This window comes from Rhinichthys klamathensis, unplaced genomic scaffold, assembly GCF_029890125.1.
Source record: "Rhinichthys klamathensis goyatoka isolate OS25496 unplaced genomic scaffold, OSU_Roscu_1.1 h1tg000059l_1, whole genome shotgun sequence".
Lineage (NCBI taxonomy): Eukaryota > Metazoa > Chordata > Actinopteri > Cypriniformes > Leuciscidae > Rhinichthys > Rhinichthys klamathensis.
In genome coordinates, this window is record NW_026606604.1 from 10,157,638 (window position 1) to 10,180,400 (window position 22,763).

A 22,763-nucleotide genomic window follows, 5' to 3' on the forward strand; every position below is an offset into this window, starting at 1 on the left:
GCATTATATGACTGACAGACAAGAACGGTTTGACCTAAAAATATCAAAATTGAAATTACTGCGGAAACAAAGTAGGGCTGTCAAAATTGCTCAAAAATGACGTTCGAATATTCCCTCTAAAAAAAACACATATATTCGAACTATTCGAATATCTGGTTGCGCATTTTGTCAATGACGCGCATTACGTCAATAACAGGACAAATGAATACAAAGAGACACAACTACTTGTATAGGTAGTTTATTTAAGTTTAAACATATTTGACAACGTATTAACTTACACAAAACCAAGTAAATCAACTAATGGCCAAGACCGCAGACCTTACTCTCGCTCGCACTCGCAGGCACTCTCTCTCTCTCTCTCTCTCTCTCTCTCTCTCTCTCTCTCTCTCTCTCTCTCTCTCTCTCTCTCTCTCTCTCTCTCTCTCTCTCTCTCTCTCTCTCTCTCTCTCTCTCTCTCTCTCTCTCTCTCTCTCTCTCTCTCTCTCTCTCTCTCTCTCTCTCTCTCGCTCTCTGCGCATAATGGTTTAAATGAACAACAATAAACAAATGTTGAGTGCTGATCAAGAGTTTTGTGCAAGCAATTTAAGGTCGCGACTCTTGTCCTAAATATAGCAGGCTTCATTCGGTGATTGAAACAAATATTATTAACATTAATTAAAGTTTTACAGTATATAGAACCAACATTGAACGCTCCGAGCGAGCTGTGCTGTGGTAAACTGCTGCTAGCTAGCCTGCTACTATGGCTATTTCGAGGGCTCTGGCCACGCCCCCTTGGCGGGCTCTGACGTGTCTGATGTAATGCTAGCTCATTGGCGCACACGTTGGAGGCGCCCGTGCCATTGGATGTGCAGTTGCCGCAGCACAGCCAATGAGTGAGCCAGACACTCGCTGTTCTAGCTGTGCAGCTGGAAAATGCGTTTTACATTTTAAGCTTCAGAATTTTGTCACTCGCAAAGCAGACAGCCGCGCGCGTGTTTTTCCACATGATTAGAATATTAATTTTCACCTTCGAATTTCTGTTTTTTAAAACTATTCGAATATATATTCGAATTTAGAATATTCGTTGACAGCCCTAAAACAAAGACACCTACATCTTGGATGCCCTTGAGGTAAGCTAAAACATATCAAAAATTAATTTCAAAGTGAACTATCCCTTTAAATCTGTCTTTTAATATTTTACTTTTTCCCCCTATTTAAAAATATTTGTGTTCTTCTTTTAAAAGTTAACATGAAATTACTTTTAATACATGTAAAATTATTCTGCCAATGTAAAACTATAAAACATAACATACTATAAACGTGTTTTCTGTTAGAACGATGTCGTGTTAGCGGCCCCCAAGTTAATAACTAATGATCTTTGTAACTGAAGTGAATCAATCAATCAAAACTAACTTTAGCTGGACAATAACTTTATTCTAGAGCTGCTGTAAAGCCAAAACAATCTCTGGTACTGTAATCACTGTAAAGCTGCTTTGAAACAATCCATATTGTTAAAAGCGCTATATAAATGAAGGTGACTTGACTTGACTTACCGGAACAGGATTTAGAAAGTCACTGTGCTCTTTTGAAGCTGAATTGTCCTCCTCCAATTCGCTGTCTGAATCAATAGAGGGCAGGTCATCTGTCTCTGAGGGAAATGCAGCAGATAATATCATGTGTTATCTGGATTACATAACAAGCTACAGTTAATTACCTAAGTAAACTTCAGTTATGAACATCTAGAACTGCAGCCAGAGCTTAAGATTGTACGAGAACATTTTTACATCATTCCACATTCCTGATAGCACTTGTCAAGTAATAATCACACTACACTTGTTGAGTAATATGAACTTTAATACTCTTTAACTGAGAAATAATTAGGAATTCTAAAAAAAGGAACTCAAAACTGTATATTCTTTACTACAACCAAGCTAACTTCTATTAAATGCTGCCATCTAGAGCAACTGTATTGTATTTTTTGGGATTTCATCTGATATTTGTACATGATTCAACATGTATTTCAGAGAGTAAGGATTTTTTTTGTTGCTTGCAATGTCAGGATAGTAGTTAAAAATTTTACATGCCAACTGCCCCAACACACACAAAAAAATATTTAAATTATAAATCATAATTTTACATATCTAATGTTTGATTTATAATTATTACATTTATTTTAAAAATCTTGATTTTTATCACATATTTTTCCCTATACATTTTTTTTTTTTTTTTTACTTTTAAAAGACAATTATCAATAATAGCCAGAAATTATAGTAGGCAACTCAAAGACAGCCATGAGTTCCATAAACACCTAGAAAATTATGGCAATTTAGCCAGTCAGATAATTTAACCTAGTTGAAAATTCACAACATTTTAAATTGTGTAAAGCAAAAATATGCGTACATGATCAAAAATATGCATACATGATGGCCCAAAACACTGTCACACTCGCCTTGGGCCAACAAGCCACCCTTATTGTTGAACCCTGAAACTATGGGTCAAATTAAACTCCTGGTGTATTCATATTCATCATCAAAACCAACTCTGTTCTCACCTACGCCAGTGCTGAACATCCGCAGATTCCTGTAATAGTCAACAGGATGTTGTTTGTGTGCTCTGGGCCGATGTGGTGCCTGTGTGACAGTCAGTCGAGGAGGAGGATGACTATCATTGTCTGCTTCTTCCTCTTCACTGGAGCTCCAGGCAATGTGCACCGGTTCATCTGTGCCAGCATCTCTTTTCCCTTAAATCAATACATTTATTCAGCAAGGACACATTCAATTGATCAAAAGTGTTCACAAAAGATTTATATTTCAAATAAATGCTGTTCTTTTGAACTTTCTATTTATTAAAGAATCCTGAAAAATATGTAGCAGCATAAATGATTTCAACATTGATAATAATAATAAACGTTTCTTGAGCCGCAAATCAGCATATTAGAATGATTTCTGAAGGATCATGCTGAAAATTCAGCTTTCATCACAGGAATAAATTACATTTAAAAATATATTCAAATAGAAAACAATATATTAATATTTATTAAATTGAATACTTCATAATATTAGTTTTACCAACAAACAAAAAAAAACATGTTTTTTTTTTTTATCTTACCAAGACCTAAATTGAATACTAGTGTAAATATATGGAACACAGAATATCTAATTGATGATATTGTTGCACTTCTCATCTAATAGTAAATCTCTGAATGACTATTAATTTCACACTTTATAGATTGATCAATCGGTTGTGTTACCAGACACAGACGCCAGAGCCCCATTATGTGCATTTCTGCTCTCCTTCTCTGATGTTTGCAGCTTCTGAAATACAAACACATGACGTTCAGTGCATTTGTGTAGAAGAGCAACAGCATGACGTGACGTCTACGTAGCGTAACACACCTGGACGACAGATGTGTCCAGGAAACTGTCCCCGCATCTCTCCCAGCTCTTGGTGGCAGGTGTGGATGTTCTGGCAGAGGGTTTTCCCGCCTTTCTGAAAGTGTCCTTCAAATCGTCTGGGAATAACACACACCTCATGTCCAGGTTTCTCTTACGCTGAAACCACATACACACAAACATGGAGGTATATATATATATATATATATATAAATGGTTCACTTTTAATTTTTTTGTTAATTAAGACAAAGGGAGGTCACTGGAAAATAGGTTTGTAGTTTTGATTTATATTTGCTTAACATTTTGTTAATTTAGACAAAGGGAGGTCACTGGAAAATAGGTTTGTACTAGTAGTTTTGATATTATTTGATTAACATTTTATGGTCACTACATAATTTACAACGTAACGTTATGTTATTTCAGTTTGCATGACAACAATTTTTCTAAAATATGGAAAATACGAAAATAGAATAAGGTAGGTGTGTCCAACTTTTTTAATGAAAATGTATATGCATATTAATATATTGGTTGCTTTAATTCCCCCCCCTCTAGCTTAATTTTGTGATTTATATTTCTAGTTCTCCGGAGTTTTCATTACTTCTGCATGTTGTGCAGTGGATAAATACACTTCGAATGGAATGACAGTGAATAAAAGCATACAAATGGTTCTCCCAAACAACTACAAAGTTTGAGAAAGTGTGTTTACAAAGTGTTTATTGATCGCTTACCTTGGCCATCATGTTATGACTTAATTTTTCCTCAAACAGGGCTTATTATAACTGTTTACATTGTTGGGCTGTAGTTCACTAAACTGCACAGTCAGTTTCTTCTTCGGTTCGTCTCTCCCGCTCTTTTGGTTTATTACTCTGCGCACTACTGACACCTGGCGGTCATCAGAGTCATTTAACGCTCTCAGGCTTAGCACTGCTACTGCATATGGAACTCCAAAGCTGACAAAATAATAAATAAATACATAAATACATAGTACAAAATCGATGCAATGGTTTTTATAATCATTATGAACGAACAAACGAACGAATAGTTTTTATTTTCAAAGACATCCTACTCTGTTCTCTTAAGACGTTTGCTCATATGAAAAGAAATTGAAAATCATTCAAATATTAAATGAAAATAATAAACCTAATGCTCCCTTTTCCATAAAACGTGTTGATTTGTGTGATGTCAGCTGTTATGAAAAAGTACAACTCGGGAGTTGTATATTTCTTTTATTGTAAGAAATATATATACATGTAAGATATTTAAACTACTTAAAACAGTGGAATGCATAATCTCATAGATATTAAATAAACCATGTCTACAGTAGTGGACAAAACGAATCGTTTTACCCTAGATAAATGGCAACTTATTCATAATAAAAACCAATAATTTCTTCCTTTTGAAAATGAAAGGGTTTTATTAGTGCAAGTCTATCCATATCTTCAGAGATTTAAAACAGCAAGTTAAACATAAAAAAAAAAACATTTAACATAATTAGGGTTTTTTTTCTTCTTTTTTATTAAATATGTAAAAAGCAGGTCAAGTTATTCACAAATAAAATGCAAACATGCAACACATTTGGGGAATGCATAAGGGGAGATACTGTGAGGGAAATAAAAAAAAACATTGTCTATTTATAATTATTAACAGTACATATGTTTACATTCCTTTTCATTGTACACAATAATAAATGACATAAGCGTTGACCTGTGGAGAATATTGACGAGTATCAGGAGATCACGAGAATGTTTTCTGTTCAGAAGATCTTACACTAAAACCTGTGCTTTAGAACAACAGTTAAAAAAATTCTTCAATATGCATTGTTTTCTTCAGATGATGGCCGTTTTTTTTACTGTACATATAAAGTAAAACATGTTTAGACACAGAATACCGATTGCACAGTTCAAATGAAATGCTTCCTATCAAACACTGTGATTGGCTTCCACCTCTGTGAAGTTGAGACACATTTAGACAAAAAAAAAAAAAAAAATTATATATATACTGTATATAATCTAATACGGTAAAAAACAGAGCAACGTTTCCAAATGAAATGCAGTATGCATTATATTCCAATGCAAAATTTACTATAGTAACCAATGGTCAGTTTTTGTAAGGAATCTAACGGGTTTTATTTCACAAATGGTATTGGTAGCTCTTTAAACTACTCTTATTGCGGTATTTTTAAATTTCATGATTTGATGTCACATCTAAAAACAAACAGCTTAAGAAATCAATTTTCCTTCATCTGTGTAGCGAGATGAAAGAGTATGGTAAAGTAAAAACCAAATGTAGTTGCTGCGCAGTGGTCGTTATCAAGGGCTTTACACGAACAAGAGTCACCATTTAAGCTGCTGTCAGATACATGTTCATAATAGTCGTGATGCAATTAAACAGGGCTAATGAAGAAAACAAGTTGACAAAAGACACCTTTGAATATTTGGCCAATTTGTCTCTCTCCTTCAACACCAGAGCAAATGAGAAATAAACCGTCATGAGTTTGAGAAAGTGAACCCAAAGTAGTTTTCTGACTGAGTGCATGTGTGTTCAGTATTCGTCCTGTGTGTCGTCAGGAACGTCCTCCTCCTGAGCCGGAGCCTCGTGTTCCTCTCCGCCGGCCTCCTGCACACACACACACAGTTGTTTGTTAGTTATTTAGGGGGATCTTGGCATTTTAGATAATGTCAGTTTGTCCTAGTATAGTAGTTTAACAACATATCTTAAACCAGTCTTTTATTTAGTGTCATGAATCGTGACAAACTGCACTACATATGCGACAAATGCGGTCATATCACAAAAAACAAGATCAAATGGGTCCTTTAGAAATCATACTTATGAAGTCACAAATAAAAAGTACATTGAGTTGTGACCGATTTGATGTACATCTATTCAGTATTGAATTAAAGTTTGAACTAAAGTAGTAGTATGCAGTATGTTAACAATAACAGGTCATTTATAGAAAAATAGCCTGTTTAATTCTGATTTACAGATAGAGGATAAAAGAAACAAAGAAAAACTAAATTATGACCGTTTTTTTTTTTTACCTCGTCCAAAATCATAAGTGGACATCAAGGGAAATGCTAAATTAGTTTGGAATATGACACACACAAAAAAGTTTGAATGAATGCATTGCATACATAAAATAAAGTTGTGTTGTCTTCTAAAAAGAAAATATCAAATAATAATAAAACATCAATAAATGGTGTGCTTTTATTAAAAGAAAAAAATAACAATAAAAGGTGTGATGTTTTATTAAAAGACAAAAGAGCAAAAAAAAGTAATGTAATAAATACACACATACATAAATAGGTGTGATGCTTAATAATAATAATAAAAGGTGATGTTTTATTAAAAGTAAAAATGTACAATATATAAACAAATACAGTGTATGCTCACTGTGCTGATGACAAAAAAATCCCTCGGGAGGTACAAACCTGGTCATCTGCTGAGTACAGCACTTCCATGAGTCTCTCCACGAAGGGCCCGTTGTCCTGGCCCTGATCCTGACACAACAGCTCCACCTCTCTCAGCTTCCCGAAGTAGAAATCCCGCTCCTTCTCCACTCCTTCTAGTGCTAGCTTTAATGTGTTGAGCTACAGCAGTGGAGAGACACAAGAGTGTAAATGGACAGTAAAAGCTGGTTATTGCTTTATAGACATGCTTCTAAACAACATAACTCTTCATTGAGCAGATGCACTTCTACTTGCTGTTTTAGCAGCCTTTTCAGAATTTAATTCATTTCCAATAAAAGTCCTTTACTTGTTTATTGTACATAATTAACAATGCATTACTTTTTTTTTTATTAATGAAAGCCTTGATGCAAATGATTTCAGAAAGTTATGTCTAACAAGGCAGCTCACTAGGTGCCCAAAAATGTTTTATAGGTCAACAGCTTATGATGTTCAAAAAAAGCTCCACAAAGTTTAAAATGCATAAAACAGCACATGCTGTCAAGAAATACAGGATTTGATGGCCAAAAATGCTGTCTAGAAGATTAACAGCACATGTTAAAAAAAAGAAAAACTGTCAAGGTAAGCAAGTCCAAAAATGCAGAGACAGTCCATGATGTCAGAATAAAGTTCACTAGGTTCCCAAAAACTTGTCAATCACAGGTAAAAAAATAAAATAAAATAAAAAGTCTATGATGTCATGATAAGGTCTATAAAGATGCATGTCATAAGATTTAGAATGATGCCTAAAATACCATACGAGCATCTAAAAAGATACCTATGATGTTGTAAGAAAAAACATTAGAAAGACGGCTGTTTTAAGATCTTAAAACATGCCTATGATGTCATAAAGAGATATTAAAAGATGCCTATGATGTCATAAAGAGATCTTAAAAGATGCCTATGATGTCATAAAGAGATCTAAAAAGATGCCTATGATGTCGTAAGAACATCTAGAAAGATGCCTATGTCATAAAGAGATCTAAAAAGATGCTTATGATATCGTAAGATCTAGAAAGATCCCTATGATGTCAAAGATCTAGAAAGATGCCGAAGATCTAGAAAGATGCCTATGATGTCGAAGATCTAGAAAGATGCCTATGATGTCGCAAGATCTAGAAAGATGCCTATGATGTCGAAGATCTAGAAAGATGCCTATAATGTCGAATATCTAGAAAGAGGCCTATGATGTCAAAGATCTAGAAAGATGCCTATGATGTCGCAAGATCTAGAAAGATGCCTATGATGTCGAAGATCTAGAAAGATGCCTATGATGTCGCAAGATCTAGAAAGATGCCTCTGATGTCGAGGATCTAGAAAGATGCCTATGATGTCGCAAGATCTAGAAAGATGCCTATGATGTCAAAGATCTAGAAAGATGCCTATGATGTCAAAGATCTAGAAAGATGCCTATGATGTCGCAAGATCTAGAAAGATCCCTATGATGTCAAAGATCTAGAAAGATGCCGAAGATCTAGAAAGATGCCTATGATGTCGAAGATCTAGAAAGATGCCTATGATGTCGAAGATCTAGAAAGATGCCTGATGTCGAAGATCTAGAAAGATGCCTATGATGTCGAAGATCTAGAAAGATGCCTATGATGTCGAAGATCTAGAAAGATGCCTATGATGTTGAAAGAGCCCTATGTCGTAAGAAGATCTATAAAGATGAAGGAAGAAGGAAACCATCACACTAAGCGTCCTATATGCTGTCTAGGAATATAGGCTTTGATATTGCCTAAAAAGCTGTCTAAGTAGTGTATCAAGAATCAACGCAACAATACATTTAGACAAATCTCTTCCAAACTGATCTACTAAATTAGCATCTTATCTCATGGTCTCGTTTAGCACTTATAGCCATTATGTTCTTGATTGCTCAAACGGTCTATTTAAAGAGTTTAATAGTGTTAATAGGGTTAGGGGTGTCACACCTGTTCGCCTAGTTGTGTTACTTGGGCTTCCAGCTCCTTCTCTCCCTTAGCGGGTGTCGCTGACATCACAGGAATCTTTTTGGCAGAGGAGGGTCGGGAGGTGGAGGTGGAGGATTTAGGGGTTGAACTGGTTGATCTAGCAGCTCCTGCACACAAGTTAACAGATGCCATGATGCAGGAGGCTCAACATTTAGTAGATGTCAATTTGCCAGTTGATTAATTATGATTGTTAATAAATCACGAGCAGCCCGAACAGACCTGCGGTGGGAGAGCAGGCGGCGTGGAGGGATTTCTTTGGCAGGTTGAAGATCTGCTCCCCAGGATCTGGAGGGGGAATGGCATCCTGGCCCTGTCTGGCCTGGACCGGGTCGTATTCCTTCCCGTCGTAGTTGGCGTCGAAGAACTTCTTGAACCACTGAATGAAGTCCAGGTTGTCTTGAAATCGCCCCTTGACGAGCTTCTCTACAGGGATAATCTAAGAGGAAGGGGAACAGGATGCGAGTGTAAAAGTGAAGAAGATTAAAAAGACAACTCTACTTAACAAATACAGAGGATTTATAGTTATTTAGTTAAATCAGGGTTTCACAAACTGGGGTTTGAAAAACCCTGGGGCTTCCTGGTGGGAAATGCAGGGAAGTGGTGCTAATAATTAATGAAACCATAAAAAATACTAATTGGAAATCTATTTTATCATAAAAACGATCAAAATAAAACATTTTAGAAAACATTTGTTTACCTGCACGTGAACCGTGAGAAGTTGAATGGGTTGTTAAATAATTAACTTCAAATCTCAAGTAAACTTCAATGTGTGGTTGAAATCTCTTAAATAAATCTTGTCAAATAAAGCCTAGTTCACACTACATGATTTTAAGCCCGATTTGCAAATCGTTGAGCTCGCCGACAGGTCAGGGTGTTATCGCATGCAAATCGCGGAGGATTAGCGGGCGATGAACGCTCGCCAATCTGTTAGTATGAAAGAGCCAACAACGCATCAAAGACGCTCGCAGACGCGTCGCCGAGCCCAGAAAAATATCTAGCATGCTAGACGTGATGTCATGAGCTACAGCCAATCAGAGCAAGGCATGTTCGCGTGTTGTGTTCTTCTTCGTCTTCTTCGCTGGGTATTGGCGCGCGTGCTGTTTCGCGTCATTTCCGGTTCGTTTTATCGCGTGATTTTTTGTGACAAAACGTGGTTTGTAGACAAGATAGAATCGTTGGGTGACAGAGTTGTTGTCAACTCGTGTAGTGCGTTACCCCCTGTTGCGGATCAATCACGTTGTGTCGTGTGGTGTGAACAGCTCAACAACTTGAACACTCCTGATTTCACAGAGAGCAAGTCATGTAGTGTGAACCGCACAGTTCAGCCCGACGTTTTAAAATCATGTAGTGTGAACTAGGCTTAAAGGGCATATTGCAGGTTAGAGGACCCAACGAGTCAATGTATAGAAAAATAATGTAGGAACTAGATTTTCTTTAAAATATTCTTATAAATACGCTACATAAGCTTCTGGAGTCGTTTTTGTGAGAAAATTTTACTTCCGCGTCTGAAAATGGGTGTGGTGGGCGTGACGTAACGGGCGGGAGAGCGGTCGATTCAAACAACAGGAAAACAATGGATCGCAATGACATTTCGGACGCTGAGGAAATACTTACTTACAATTATGGACTACAGCCATACAATTATGAGCCTGCTATGCTGCCAAGAGAGTAGGGACAGGCCAGGATTAATGTCAGACAGAACGGTCAGAGACACATTGAGTTGTGGTGTGAGGAGAACCAGTGGAGAACAGGACAGGTGTCTTGGTGAGAGACGTGCTTATAGATATACACGTTCGCTAACGATACACTGTGCTCACAATATTGTACAGATTATTACCATCGTATATCAGGCCAGCAGACATTAGTATGTTTAGGGTAGATGTATACTATTAAATGTATAAAAACTATACTTGAGTATATTTCTATTGTAAGTTACTAAAAACATACTCAAGTACATTTTTAAAACATATTTTTCATCTGGGTTATAACATAAACAGAAAATTAAAGATTTGAATATTTAATCAACCTAGTAATTTTGTTTTTCAATTACAAGTTGCCTCTATTTAGGGCATGACTACCTATATCACACTATTTGATGCCATTGGTACAGTATACGACGATCAATATTCTTGCTTCGGCATCCCATGTTAAACTCCATCATATCGCCGGGATGATAATCCTCCGATCTGAAGTGAACGCTACACACGATCTGAAGTGAAAGCTACACACGACCGCGTTTCTCGAAGCCGATGCGGAAGAGAAATCCCGTCTCTTCACCTGCACAAACCGCACCAGGCACGAAATATATACAGCAGTACCGTTTTTCTTGTGTGGGAAACCTGTGGACTCGATGTCCTGACAGGCCGGAGTTTTTGCAACCTCCACAAACACAATAATTTACCATGACGATGATAGATTGAAATACAAAAACTACCGAAAACACACTGACTCACGGCCACTCTCACTGAATGCCAGCCTGCTCTGCACTGAGGCGAGGCTGAGGCTCCCTAGCGTGACGTAAAATGACGCGATGTTGAAAAAAAAGCCGTTTTTACGAGCAGTCCAAGAAACGCTCACTTTATCTACTAAATTAGTGCCCTTATGTCGTTTTAAAACATTTTAAATCCTGCATTACCTTTTCATATGGTATTTTCATACAAGGTTATATATTAATTTAGATTTTTTTTTTTACCTACAATATGCTCTTTAAGTGGTTATAGCCTTTTAAAGCAGCACTAAGTAGGAATTCCGTTTTTGTCAAACAGCGACCCCTAGAGTCGCTGTGGAGTACTTGTACTGTCGTGAATAGCACTCACGCAGAGATGCGGCCCGCCGGCCCAAAGTTGCAAGGGTGGTTTTGCGGCTAACAGGCACCAGGGGGGTGCGAGACGACCACCATTCAACACGAAATCAGTAATATAAACATTACAATGACTCCAAAGCTGTTCGGGATAAGGTAAAAAAGTTACTTAGTTCACCTTTAAGCATTGAAAAACAGCATCGTTTTTTGGAAATGGCAAAAACAGACTGGGGTTTTGAGGGTCTTTCATGCATTTTCTTATCAGATAAAACCACAACTTTCTTTCATGCTAAAAAAGGTACTTTCCTCTGGTGATTTTGATCAGATTTTTATTTCCGTAACCGTATTGCTGTGGTCCGTTCAGCGGTTACAAGTAGGGATGTCCCGATCCGATCACGCGATCGGAAATCGGGCCCGATCACGTGGTTTCAGACTCGATCGGAATCGGAGGTTACCTCCCGGTCAGGACTCGGATATATGTAAATTAGGGGTGTAACGGTACATTTATTCCTAATTATTGAACCGTTTCGGTACGAGGCTTCCGGTTCGGTACGCATATACCGAACGATTCCTAGGACCATTTTTCCTGCAGACAAAATCCGCGCTGGCGCGATCACCACAACGTTGCGCAACATCAAATGGCAAACGTAATGAAAGCGGAACGAATCTTCGCTACTCATTATATTGTGCTTAACGGACCATTATCAGTTCGGACCAGCAACATCTGTGCAGCGCGAGATCAAGCGACACTGTGCTAAGAGATCCAGTGAAGAAAACATTTGAATTCGCCACTGAAGTAATAACATCGCTGCGAGATCTAGTGAGAAGCATTCAAATTTGTCCGTTATTAACCGTAGATCTCTATTAGATCAAACAGCGCTGACGTGGGAACCAGGAGAAACATTGTGCCGTGAATGGATTTACTGTTGCACTTCAAAACTCAAATATTATATAAATATATATTTAAATGTTATTTTTAATGTGATTACCAAAACATTATTTGTTCATCCTTCAAAGATTACCCCCATTTATAAACCTGAAAGTTTCAAGATGTAGGAAAACTCAAACTTATTTAAAAATAGTTTTTCTTTTAATAAATAGGACATTTCTCTGGCATTTATTTCTTTTTGCTGTATCATATCGAACCGAACCGCAATTTTGTGCACTGTTACACCCCTAATGTATATATATATTCTCATTATTTTTTATACACTTTTAAAACATTTTTATTTTTTGTTTACATGCCTGCCGGGTATTTTAAGTTGAGGTGCTATTTGTTTTTATATTAGACTTTTTCTATTTACTGTTGCACTAAAGTCCAAAAGTGAAGATTTTATGTTATTTATTACTTGATTGTTCAAGCTACCTCAAAGAAGTGCTCTGTTTGTTAACAGAGTTGTTGAATGTTAAAATAAGGTGAATTAAATAAAAAATAAGGAACATCCTGGATCTGTTTTTTCTCTCTTCTTTTTTTTATTTTTTATGTATTATATAAGTATCGGATCGGGACTCGGTATCGGTAGATACTCAAAATCAAATGACTCGGACTCGGACTCGAGGGCAAAAAACCCTGATCGGGACATCCCTAAGTGAAAGAGCAACGCCCTCATGTTTGTCTCACCTTGTCAACATTCATCCTCTTGAAGGAGGCCTGCAGGAGTTTGAAGTTGTGGATGTATTCATGCTCCAGCTTGGCCTGGAATTTCACCTTCTTAAGACTGATACAGCCGGGAAACAGCATGTCCATGAACTGACAGTACGCTGCTCCTGTAACGTCATGCGCAAATGATTCGCTGGGTCAACAAGGTTTTGCTAAGACAATCTGTAGGACTCATTCTGCATCTTTCACATCTCCAAAACTTTCAACCAGATTTAGACTCAGTTTCACGATCATCTCACAGTGGAATTTCCTCTGAAGTAAACTTAATCTGCTCATTCAGAAGAACTAAAACAAGGGCACTTAAAGGGAGGATACATTTGTCTCCAAGGACGTCATTTAAAATGCCAATGCAACGTCACGTAAATCAATGTCTTCAGCCCGTCTAGGTAGACCTGGACCCCTTCCAGAGGATATTCAGTGTCTCTGAGATCTTTAAATACCTCTGGCCTGACCTGTGCTTATGCTGAACTAAATTAAGGTCCATGTGATGTCATGCTAAAGCATAGAAGTCTTGTGTCGCAAAGATCTACTGTTTGATATTACCAGTCAACGTTCAAACTAATTTCGACAGATGACTTTTAATGACTCAATTGCATGACTAATGGATAAAGACTAGAATAATTTTATAGAAATTGGTGGAGCTTAATACCAATCCTTGGCATTTACAAATTCAAAACATAAAACATTATTTAAAAAGGGTGTGTTCAAACTAAACATTAAGTCCTAAAAAAACATTTAGTCCTATTTTCGAGCAGAGCAAACTATTTAACTAGAAAATAACTGTATTTATTAAGATATAAGATTATTTTATTGTTATTTATCATTAAATCATATTTTTAAAGATTAAAGACTTTTCTAGGTCTGTAAATCGCATTTATCTGGCAAAGATATATATCCCAAAACCATAAACTAATTATACATAAGCCTATATTTACAAATTTAAATAATGCTATGTGTGCAATGTCGTTTGTTTTATAAAATATTTTTTAGCTTAATTATTGGGGTTTATTAGCCTATATTTACTATTCACCAACCTAATTCCTTTTTTAACGTTCATCAAACAACTAATTAAATAAATGTAAACGACACTTAATCATAGCGGCCATCAAAAGTAATGTAGTCATTTCAGATTAAAAGTAAAAGTACTTGATGAAAGATGACAACATTTTTTTTTTTAGCTATTTAAATAGTCCTGTGGTATGAAAAATGTCCATGTAGTCTCATGAAAAATATTAGACAGACATAAAAATTGCATGTATAATAATTATAAAAGGATTAGATTAGGTTTAACATTAAATATACCATGTAACATTGCACACAATATGCTATAAACCAGTGTTATTTTAGTATCACTGATATACTACTATAGTTATTATTTTTAATAATTTCTATATATTTTCCATTTTAATTTTATATAGACATTAAATTAGACTATTAATAGTTTTCATTTTTATTTATTTAAAAAAAATAAAAAAATATTGCTTGGATTTTTATATTTTATTTCATTTCAATTAAATTTTTTTTTTAATGGTTTTAGATTCAGTTAACTATAAAAACCCTGGTACAAACACTATTATTAGACGATGCAAAGCTTTACATGTTTTTTTTTGTTTGTTTGTTTGTTTGTTTTTTGCTGTAATAAAGAAGTTCTCGTTTTATGCATTTAAAGTGTACACAAAAACAAAGTGTTATGTACTCTATTCCCAGATTTATAAATCATGGCTGTTTTACCTAAAGCAGCTGAGAATTTACAACAGCTTTACTGAGCAGACAAACGCATTACACAAATGTTTAAAGGTAGCAGCAGCCGCCCTATGGCCGGGCAGACGGGCACTAGCAAAATGCCTTAAGTGTAAATCCTCTGGGATTATTGGCCTTTGTGTCTAATGAGTGTCAGTGGTAGTTTAAGTTGGGAGGTTCAAATACCTGATGACAGCTGCTCCACTTTAGTGTAGTTTAGACTGACCAGATCGTTCACCCAGGCCGTGATGTCATGCCTGCTCATAGTCTCCTGGGTGATTGAGGTAGAATACACGTTGACCGCCATCCCCCAGCTGTGGATGACACATCATCATTATCATCATCATCATCACCGTCAGAATCATGTGCAGATGTAGTGAAGGACTGCTCAAAGTCTGAACGTCACTATCAGCTCTGCTATTGACTGAACCAGACTGAGCAATTTACAACGCATACTACTTACAGAACACTATAACAAGAGGATGATGTACCAAGTCTAATTTAATTCCCGTTCACACCAAGAATGATAACTATTAAGATTACTATATTAGAGTCCACAATAACGCTGCAGTTTTGTCTTCTGCCGCTTTAAATGCTTGAGCTCTTTGAAGTCCGGTGGATTCTGATTGGCTGTCAATGTTTTTATCGTTTATCAGCTGGAAAGAAATCGTTCTGAAATTGATTCCAACAATATTGTTTCTCTGTGCCGTTCTCGTTACAGATGTGATGTGGATTCTGTTATTCGTTTACATTTAGAACGATTTTTAGAAACATATCTTATCTTTATTGTTAGCGTCCTTGGTGTGTGAACAGGCCTTTAGCCTGCGCACTATATAATGCTTTGTGACTAAAAATATGAAACTGTGCAACTGCAACACGTTTCTAAGTGTTTGGAATATTTCTAATACTTAAAACTGAGACAAAACTGAATTTATTCTCTTAATACTGAACTTTTCCTGCCATCTAGCAATGCAAGTTTTGCCTGTAAACACTGTGTAATAGGGCTGGGCGGTATGACGGTATATATCGTTACCGCGGTAGAAAATGTCAACCGTAACAGATTTTTTTATTCCGTGTATACCGCGAAATGCAAATAAGTGGGCGTGGTTAACTCGCGTGCAACGTGCGTGAGACTGAAACACTGAGAATTGTAAAAAGAAACACGGAGAAAGCAGATCAAGAGGATCCACAAAGGAATTACATTTTCTAAAGGGTTGTTGTTGTTGTTAACGTGATATTTTCGGGGGGAAAGGCGCTGCAGTCACTAGAGCAGTGCAGCACCCACAGATTAGTGCACGCTCGCAACGGGGAAAGCTGGACAACAACAGTTATAAATATCGTAACGAATAGAAATAACCTTAAATAATGTATAGTTATCTGCATCTTTCCGTCTCTTATGTATAGTTTTTAAACACGCAAACAATTTGCCGCCCGTGGTAATGAACAACCGGCTTGTTAAAGTGAATGTATAATCCTGTAGCCTGTCTGAGGCAAAATTACTAAATATGCATCGAGAGTTATATATTTCTAACTCCAAACAATTGGTCACCGAACCAGCTGATAAAATCTTCCTTTGATTCGATCCGTGATTACAACTTGACACTCAAATTAACCGACCGCATTTTACTGATGCAGAAGACGCGCGCGTGCAGACGCACTGAGGGAGCGCGGTGTTCACCGGGCTATGGTCAAATAATGACGCAGTTACAGGTGTGTATAATTTAAACTAGGCTACTTTGTCAACACTAACAGTAGCTGCTGTTCGGTTTTCAAACTGCTGCTCTCCTGCTAGTCACTTCTGAACTTCTATTGATTAAAGCGCAGGGTGACGGGTTGCCAGATATTACAAAAAGAGCAAAACAAGCCCCTTAAAAACGCAGTGTAGCCTAAGCAGACATGGCAAAAATGTACCGGGGAACACATTTAAACAACTAGTATTACTATCCTACAAAATTAAAAGGAAGTAACTAATTTATCATGAATAGAATAGTTCAATATAAAATATTCAGATATTATAAACTGATTGATGAAGTAAAGCATAACATGAGATTGAAAAATGATTCAGAAACACTTTATTTAAAGTTTAATTGCACCTATGAGTTGTATTTAATATCAATCAGTTGGGGGCAGTTTATCTAAAAGTTGATGAGTGTGTTTTGTTTATATTTAGCTATCTAAATAGTTTACCAAATAAATCATTTACCAAATAAGAGAAAAAGAAAACAATGTAAAGTACTTTTCATTTCTAAAGTATTTGGGTTTATTTATTATACAAAGCCCTTTTTGTCGATTTTTCGAGAATAACTACATATATAAATATCTATATCGTGAAATATATCGTTACCGTGAAATAAAATGAGTCATACCGTGAAATAGAATTTTGGTCATACCGCCCACCCCTACTGTGTAACATGATCCTAATGTCAACTAGGAAATCACCAAGTAAATATCATGATATAGGCTACAGACAGAGCACTCCACAACGCTACATAGAAGCGTCTGAGCTTTGTTTGTTCTCATACACAATTGTGAGCTCACCAATTTGATCTATCTCACTCAAAACTAAACTTTAAAAAAATCTAAGGAAAAAGGTTCAATAAAGTACTTTTTAATGTATGCACAAATACAGTAATTTTCCTTCTCAGAACAGTTTCTGATGTCAGCCTATACATTTGCTTCACACAAAAAATACTTTATGTCCTCTACTGAAACTTGTGTCCTTAAAAAGCTGCTGATGTAATTGAAACATTTCTCAGTTTAGCACAAAACTATTTGATTGGGTGAATAAAACAAACTAGGGACGCACCAATATTAAAATTCTTGCCAACATGATATAAGTTGATCATTAATTTCATGCTATGGCTGATAACCTATTTATGACCGGAACTATTTTGATTATAAAAATAAATAAAAGCAAACTAAACTCTTAAATCAGTCTTGTAAATGTAAAATCACTGTTCCAATGTTTAAATTAATTTAGGCAACTTTATAATACACACATATATATATATATATATATATATATATATATATATATATATATATATAGAAAGATGCAGTGGGACAGCTCTTAAATAATTTTATGATAGCAAAAATAAATCAAAACAATTGCCACAAGCATTGAAAATCAATCAGATTATTATGGACATGGTCCTGAAATATAATGAATCCCTAGTACAAACTGATTACTTAATAATAATAATATTAATTTAAAAACTATAACAAATTAGCACTGTCCACATCAAAGTAATAAAATGTCACAATTAAGCATAAGAACATATCAAAGACTTGTTTGTAATAAAGTAACCTAATTCAAACAACTGACTGAAGCCAATTTCAGATCTATTCAGAAAAATACACATTAATCCCATTTCCCTTGAATTCCTAGTGCATCATCATTTGAATAATGAACCGAATCCCTCAAGAAAACCCACATCTCTTCTTCGGGATTTCTTTTAAAACTCTACAGGATGACAAATCTGCCTCCATATTAATTTCTCCTGGCTTTAATGAGCTTAAAAGCACATTGCATTTCCAGACATAAGTGCTTTTGTGCTTAAAGAGCAGATTCATCTAAATTTAGCAGGGAAGATAAACAGTTTAGAGAGATGTTGGAATGAAGGGGGAGGGAAAAATCACTGTCAACAAAAGCCATCAACCCAAAACATGTTTATAGTCCCGTAAAACACATGCAATCATTTTTTTTACTCATGCATGAAATATTACCTAGTATTAGGCACGATATGCACGACACAACCAACGATCTGAACACATTTTGGGGTTAGGATGAAATGAATTACATTACGCAATGGCTGACTGCTTCGTGAACATACAGGCCAGGCACTGTCAAAACCTGGGAAAGCACCCTGTCAGCCTACATCCCAACAAACATACATCCTAAAACATATGCATAATGTTTGGGGAAACCCCTCAAAGCACGAACGCATTCCCTGAAAAGCTTTTAACATGGTTTCTTGATGATTGCACCATCGGGAAAACGCCATAGCTGGCTCAGGAAAATCCCCACCAATAACGGTAGATATAACGCAGCCGTAATGGGAGTTTGGGGTTCCCAGAGCGAGTGCATTGGAAATGCATGGATTTAAACGAATGATCTTGATGTTTTCGGCTGAATGCATTGATAGTAACTCGTTTTAAGCGGGTTTTCTTTGTAAAGCGGCCGGCGGATGGTAATGGCAGTGGTGTACCTGTAGGCGCGCTCTCCGCGCACTGTGTTCTTTCTGTAGGGAATGATGTTGGTGCCGTTGTTATCCGGAATGATGTCGTTGTTGTTCTCTCCATTGGGGGACAGAGCTTGGGTCGGACCGGGCATTTGGCTCTGTGAAATACTCGAACGGACTAGGAAAGGGACGTCGGGGATGTTCCCTGCCGTCTGCCTGCTTAATGTTCTCAGTGTAAATCCTGTGTGTGTGTGTATGTGTGTGTGTGTGTAATGTGGATGTGTGTCTCTCTGGCTCAACAGCGACTTCACAGGTGATTCACGGAACTACAGTCATGTGACTTTGGGAGGGGTACTTCACATTTGAGCCAGGTTGTTGGATTAATTTAGCCTCTTCCTAATAAATACATAATTATAAATTATATATGATGTATTATATTTATGAATATAACTTAGAGGTCATCGCTCCTCATAGGACATAGGAAAAAAAAACTCCTTGGTGTTTTCTAAAGACAGGCCTGCATCTTGGAATAAAATTTGTCCAGACTTTTATTGTGATGTGTATTTTTCCCCATATTAGTTCACATTTCATGCAAGGGTAAACAAAATGTGTTCATAAACATGTTATGGGTTGGCACAGATATTCCAAAATTAGACTAAACTGTTTATCTTTCCTGCTTAATTTAGATCGACCTGCTCTTTACGCACAAATAAAGTCTGGAAATAATAATATGATGACATTAATTTAAAAAAATTCAGCAGCATATCAGCAAATTTGAATGATTTCTGAAGGATCATGTGACACTGAAGACTGGAGTAATGATGCTGAAAATTCAGCCTTGATCACAGGAATAAATTACATTTTAAAATATTCATTTTAAATAGAAAAAAGGCATTTTAAATTGTAATACTTTTTCACAATATATTACAGTTTTTACTGTGTTGTTGATCAAATAAATGCAGCCTTGGTGAGCAGAAGAGACTTCTTTCAAAGCATTACAAAATCTGTCATATAACTGATAATATATATATGTATATGTGACGGGCCAATGGCTCATTATTCTTCTCTGCATTGCAACGAGCGCTGTGATTTTATTTATTATATACATACACATAACAGAATGTTTAGATATGGCTCTTGTTAATGTATATAGTATGACATCTTTACAATGTAGTCTCTCCAATCAATCAAATCTATGTTTTTTAGAGTCAAAACAGATAGATAAATCTATCCAGGTCATGAGCAAAGGTCTAGTCACTCTGACGAAAGAAGTTCTCAAACTTTTAAACAAAGTGACACTACAAGTAAAAACATTAGTGAGGGTATTTCTCATTCTTTCACGGCTTCATATAAACAGTAAGCCAACACTACACTACAAATGGTCTATGTAGTAGCTCGTAGCTGTCAATGGAGGGACAGAAAGCTCTCAGATTTCATCAAAAATATCTTCATTTGTGTTCAGAAGATGAACGAAAGTATTACGGGTTTGGAACGACATGTGGGTGAGCAAATGATGACAATTTTCATTTTCAGGTGAACTATCCCTTTAAGAACATTACAAAAGATTAGATGCATATTACTGCACTACTGGTTGAGTTTAGATTGAATATAATATGGATATAATCTAATAATACTGTTTAATTAGCAAATGTAAATGTACAAATATGCTGAAATTAAATGAAGTCTTTCTTATTTTACACAATATTTCATTTGTACAAGTGTGAAAACAGATATTGTTTTGAAACTTGATAACATGATAATCAGGTGGGTATGATAATTGACTGATGCCAGTAATCTCAAAATGGCCAAATATTGCCCAGTTAATCAGCCTGGACAATATACTAATCAATAATGTATAGCACAATACAAAAACTATTGGTCAGCAAAAAAAAAAAAAAAAATTTAATTAAGTGTATATCCAGAGGGGTTCAAAAGTCAGACCGCAGTGAAAACTTTTTTGATTTTGATTTCTTTTTTTAGGGATGCACGATATATCGGCAACCATATCGGTATCGGCCGATATATGGTTATTTTTAGTGTCATCGTTTTCGGCCCAATGAGAAAATTTGGCCGATGTATTATTAAAGCCGATAAATAATGGATTATTTTCTTCCGCTGAGACACTTCAGATGCGCTCTGTTCACCATGATGGTTTTTAATTGCTTGAAATATGATTGGAATCACTTAAAAAAAAAGGAAAATACAGTTAAGTGCAACGTGCTGTCATATAGGCTACAATAAATTATGAGAAGATTATAATTGTGTGCTTTGGACATGGCTTTAATGATGAGACTTTTGTTTTTGTTATCAGGCTCTCAACAATTATATAAACATTTGGATTTAGATTCATCGGCCAATATATCGGTTATCGGCTTTCAAATACAAAGAATTATCGGTATCGGCCAAAATTTTCATAAAATAAGCAGGACTTTAAGGCAAAGAAAAGTTATGATGTAAAATGAACCAGAAATATTCTCCATTTCCCATTCTCCACTACTGTAGGCTATTAACCAAATTAAATCAATATCAGAGTAAATTAGTGACATTGATCATGTGACTCTTAGTGCAGACAGATTTTTTTTTTCCACAGAAGATTTAGTTGCACTTTAGAAGATCTGAAATCATGCTAGAGATCATGACAGCTCCAATACTGCAGTTATGCCCAAAATAAATACTAAAACATTCTGAAATTCATATGCCTTTTTAAATTAATTTCACATGGTGATAATAATTAGCAATGGGAAAATGCAAACTAATAATCTCAGACTTTTGAACCTGACTGTGGGTCAGGTAAACGTTTCTAAAGAAGCACTAAAATGTTAAACATGCAGTCTTTAAGCTCCTTGTGTTGCAGATTACTGCATTTTTAATTGCACCAGACTGTTCAATTGTCTTTTGTTTGCTTTCCCCTCCCTCCTCAAGGCAGAAAATGGCTTTGCAGCCCATTTAATATTTTATTTCTTCGTGCAAATTTGTTCAACATGTGGACTAACTGTCTAACATTGATGTAGAAGTTGCACCTTGCATCCTAAACATATTTCTCTAAGAACAGGAAGTGTGCTTAGGAAATTAACAACTACATGTTAATTACAAAAAGAAAAAATAATAATAAAACAGTACAAATTTGTGTCAGAAGTAATATTATGCATTTATTAACCACGCCATCATAAAACATTTAACGTGACAGTTTAGGGTCAAAGTTGAGACCATCATCAATGCAGTTCAACGTAATGAACAGCTGGTGCTACGCTAACAAGCTACTCTGCCTGCATCATCTTTGAACTTAATGACAAAATTAAACACGAATCTATGGTTTCCCATAGGCTCAGTCCAGCCATTGCAAAACCAAACCTCTTCAAAACGAAATCACATTAATTAGTTTAAAAACAGCGCCTGATATAAGCTCGACTCACCCGTGAACTCAACAGTAAATCCGACCAAACCAGCTGCGCTTCTGGGATCGCACCCCACCCTCCAGCGCCGAGAACCAGCAGCACAAAACACCTATCCACCCGACGCCGCTGATTGGCGGATGGCCCTTCAACTTCCCCCTGATTGGTTGACAGATAGAATAGCCGTTGTTTTTCTCATTGGCTCC

At 36.2% G+C, this 22,763-nt stretch overlaps 2 protein-coding genes across 4 annotated transcripts in view; both read right to left on the bottom strand.

Annotated features, from left to right (window-relative positions):
• Positions 1–4,204, bottom strand: part of spidr (scaffold protein involved in DNA repair) — a 44,302-nt gene extending 40,098 nt beyond the window's left edge. For both annotated transcript variants that reach the window (XR_008806897.1, XM_056249320.1), the window contains exons 1-5: positions 4,100–4,204; positions 3,375–3,530; positions 3,230–3,293; positions 2,531–2,719; positions 1,533–1,627 (exon numbers count right to left, since the gene is read on the bottom strand). Coding sequence is in view for 1 of the 2 variants with exons in the window: in XM_056249320.1 (XP_056105295.1) it covers positions 1,533–1,627; positions 2,531–2,719; positions 3,230–3,293; positions 3,375–3,530; positions 4,100–4,111 (516 nt within the window). In the remaining variant the exon portion in view is untranslated. The remainder of the gene's footprint in view (positions 1–1,532; positions 1,628–2,530; positions 2,720–3,229; positions 3,294–3,374; positions 3,531–4,099) is intronic.
• Positions 4,205–5,495: 1,291 nt separating this feature from the next.
• On the bottom strand, positions 5,496–22,721 carry mapre2 (microtubule-associated protein, RP/EB family, member 2). Of its 2 annotated transcripts, none has more exons than XM_056249325.1 (7): positions 22,579–22,721; positions 15,171–15,298; positions 13,206–13,351; positions 9,004–9,220; positions 8,746–8,891; positions 6,800–6,958; positions 5,496–5,987 (listed from the first exon to the last, which is right to left on the bottom strand). In XM_056249325.1, exons 2-7 carry the CDS (start codon positions 15,289–15,291, stop codon positions 5,913–5,915), a joined length of 864 nt encoding a protein of 287 aa, XP_056105300.1. In that variant the 5' UTR covers positions 15,292–15,298; positions 22,579–22,721; the 3' UTR covers positions 5,496–5,912. The 2 variants fall into 2 exon arrangements, with proteins under 2 accessions (XP_056105300.1, XP_056105299.1); XM_056249324.1 differs by lacking the exon at positions 22,579–22,721 and adding an exon at positions 19,193–19,422.
• Between the last annotated feature and the right edge of the window lie 42 nt (positions 22,722–22,763).

Coding starts and splice junctions, on each gene's coding strand:
- mapre2 (XM_056249324.1), bottom strand. CDS start 19,317: ATGCCCGGTCCGACCCAAGCTCTGTCCCCCAATGGAGAGAACAACAAC. Junction 15,299..19,192: donor CGCGGAGAGCGCGCCTACAG/GTACACCACTGC, acceptor TGTCATCCACAG/CTGGGGGATGGCGGTCAACG. Junction 5,988..6,799: donor TGTACTCAGCAGATGACCAG/GTTTGTACCTCC, acceptor GTGTGTGTGCAG/GAGGCCGGCGGAGAGGAACA.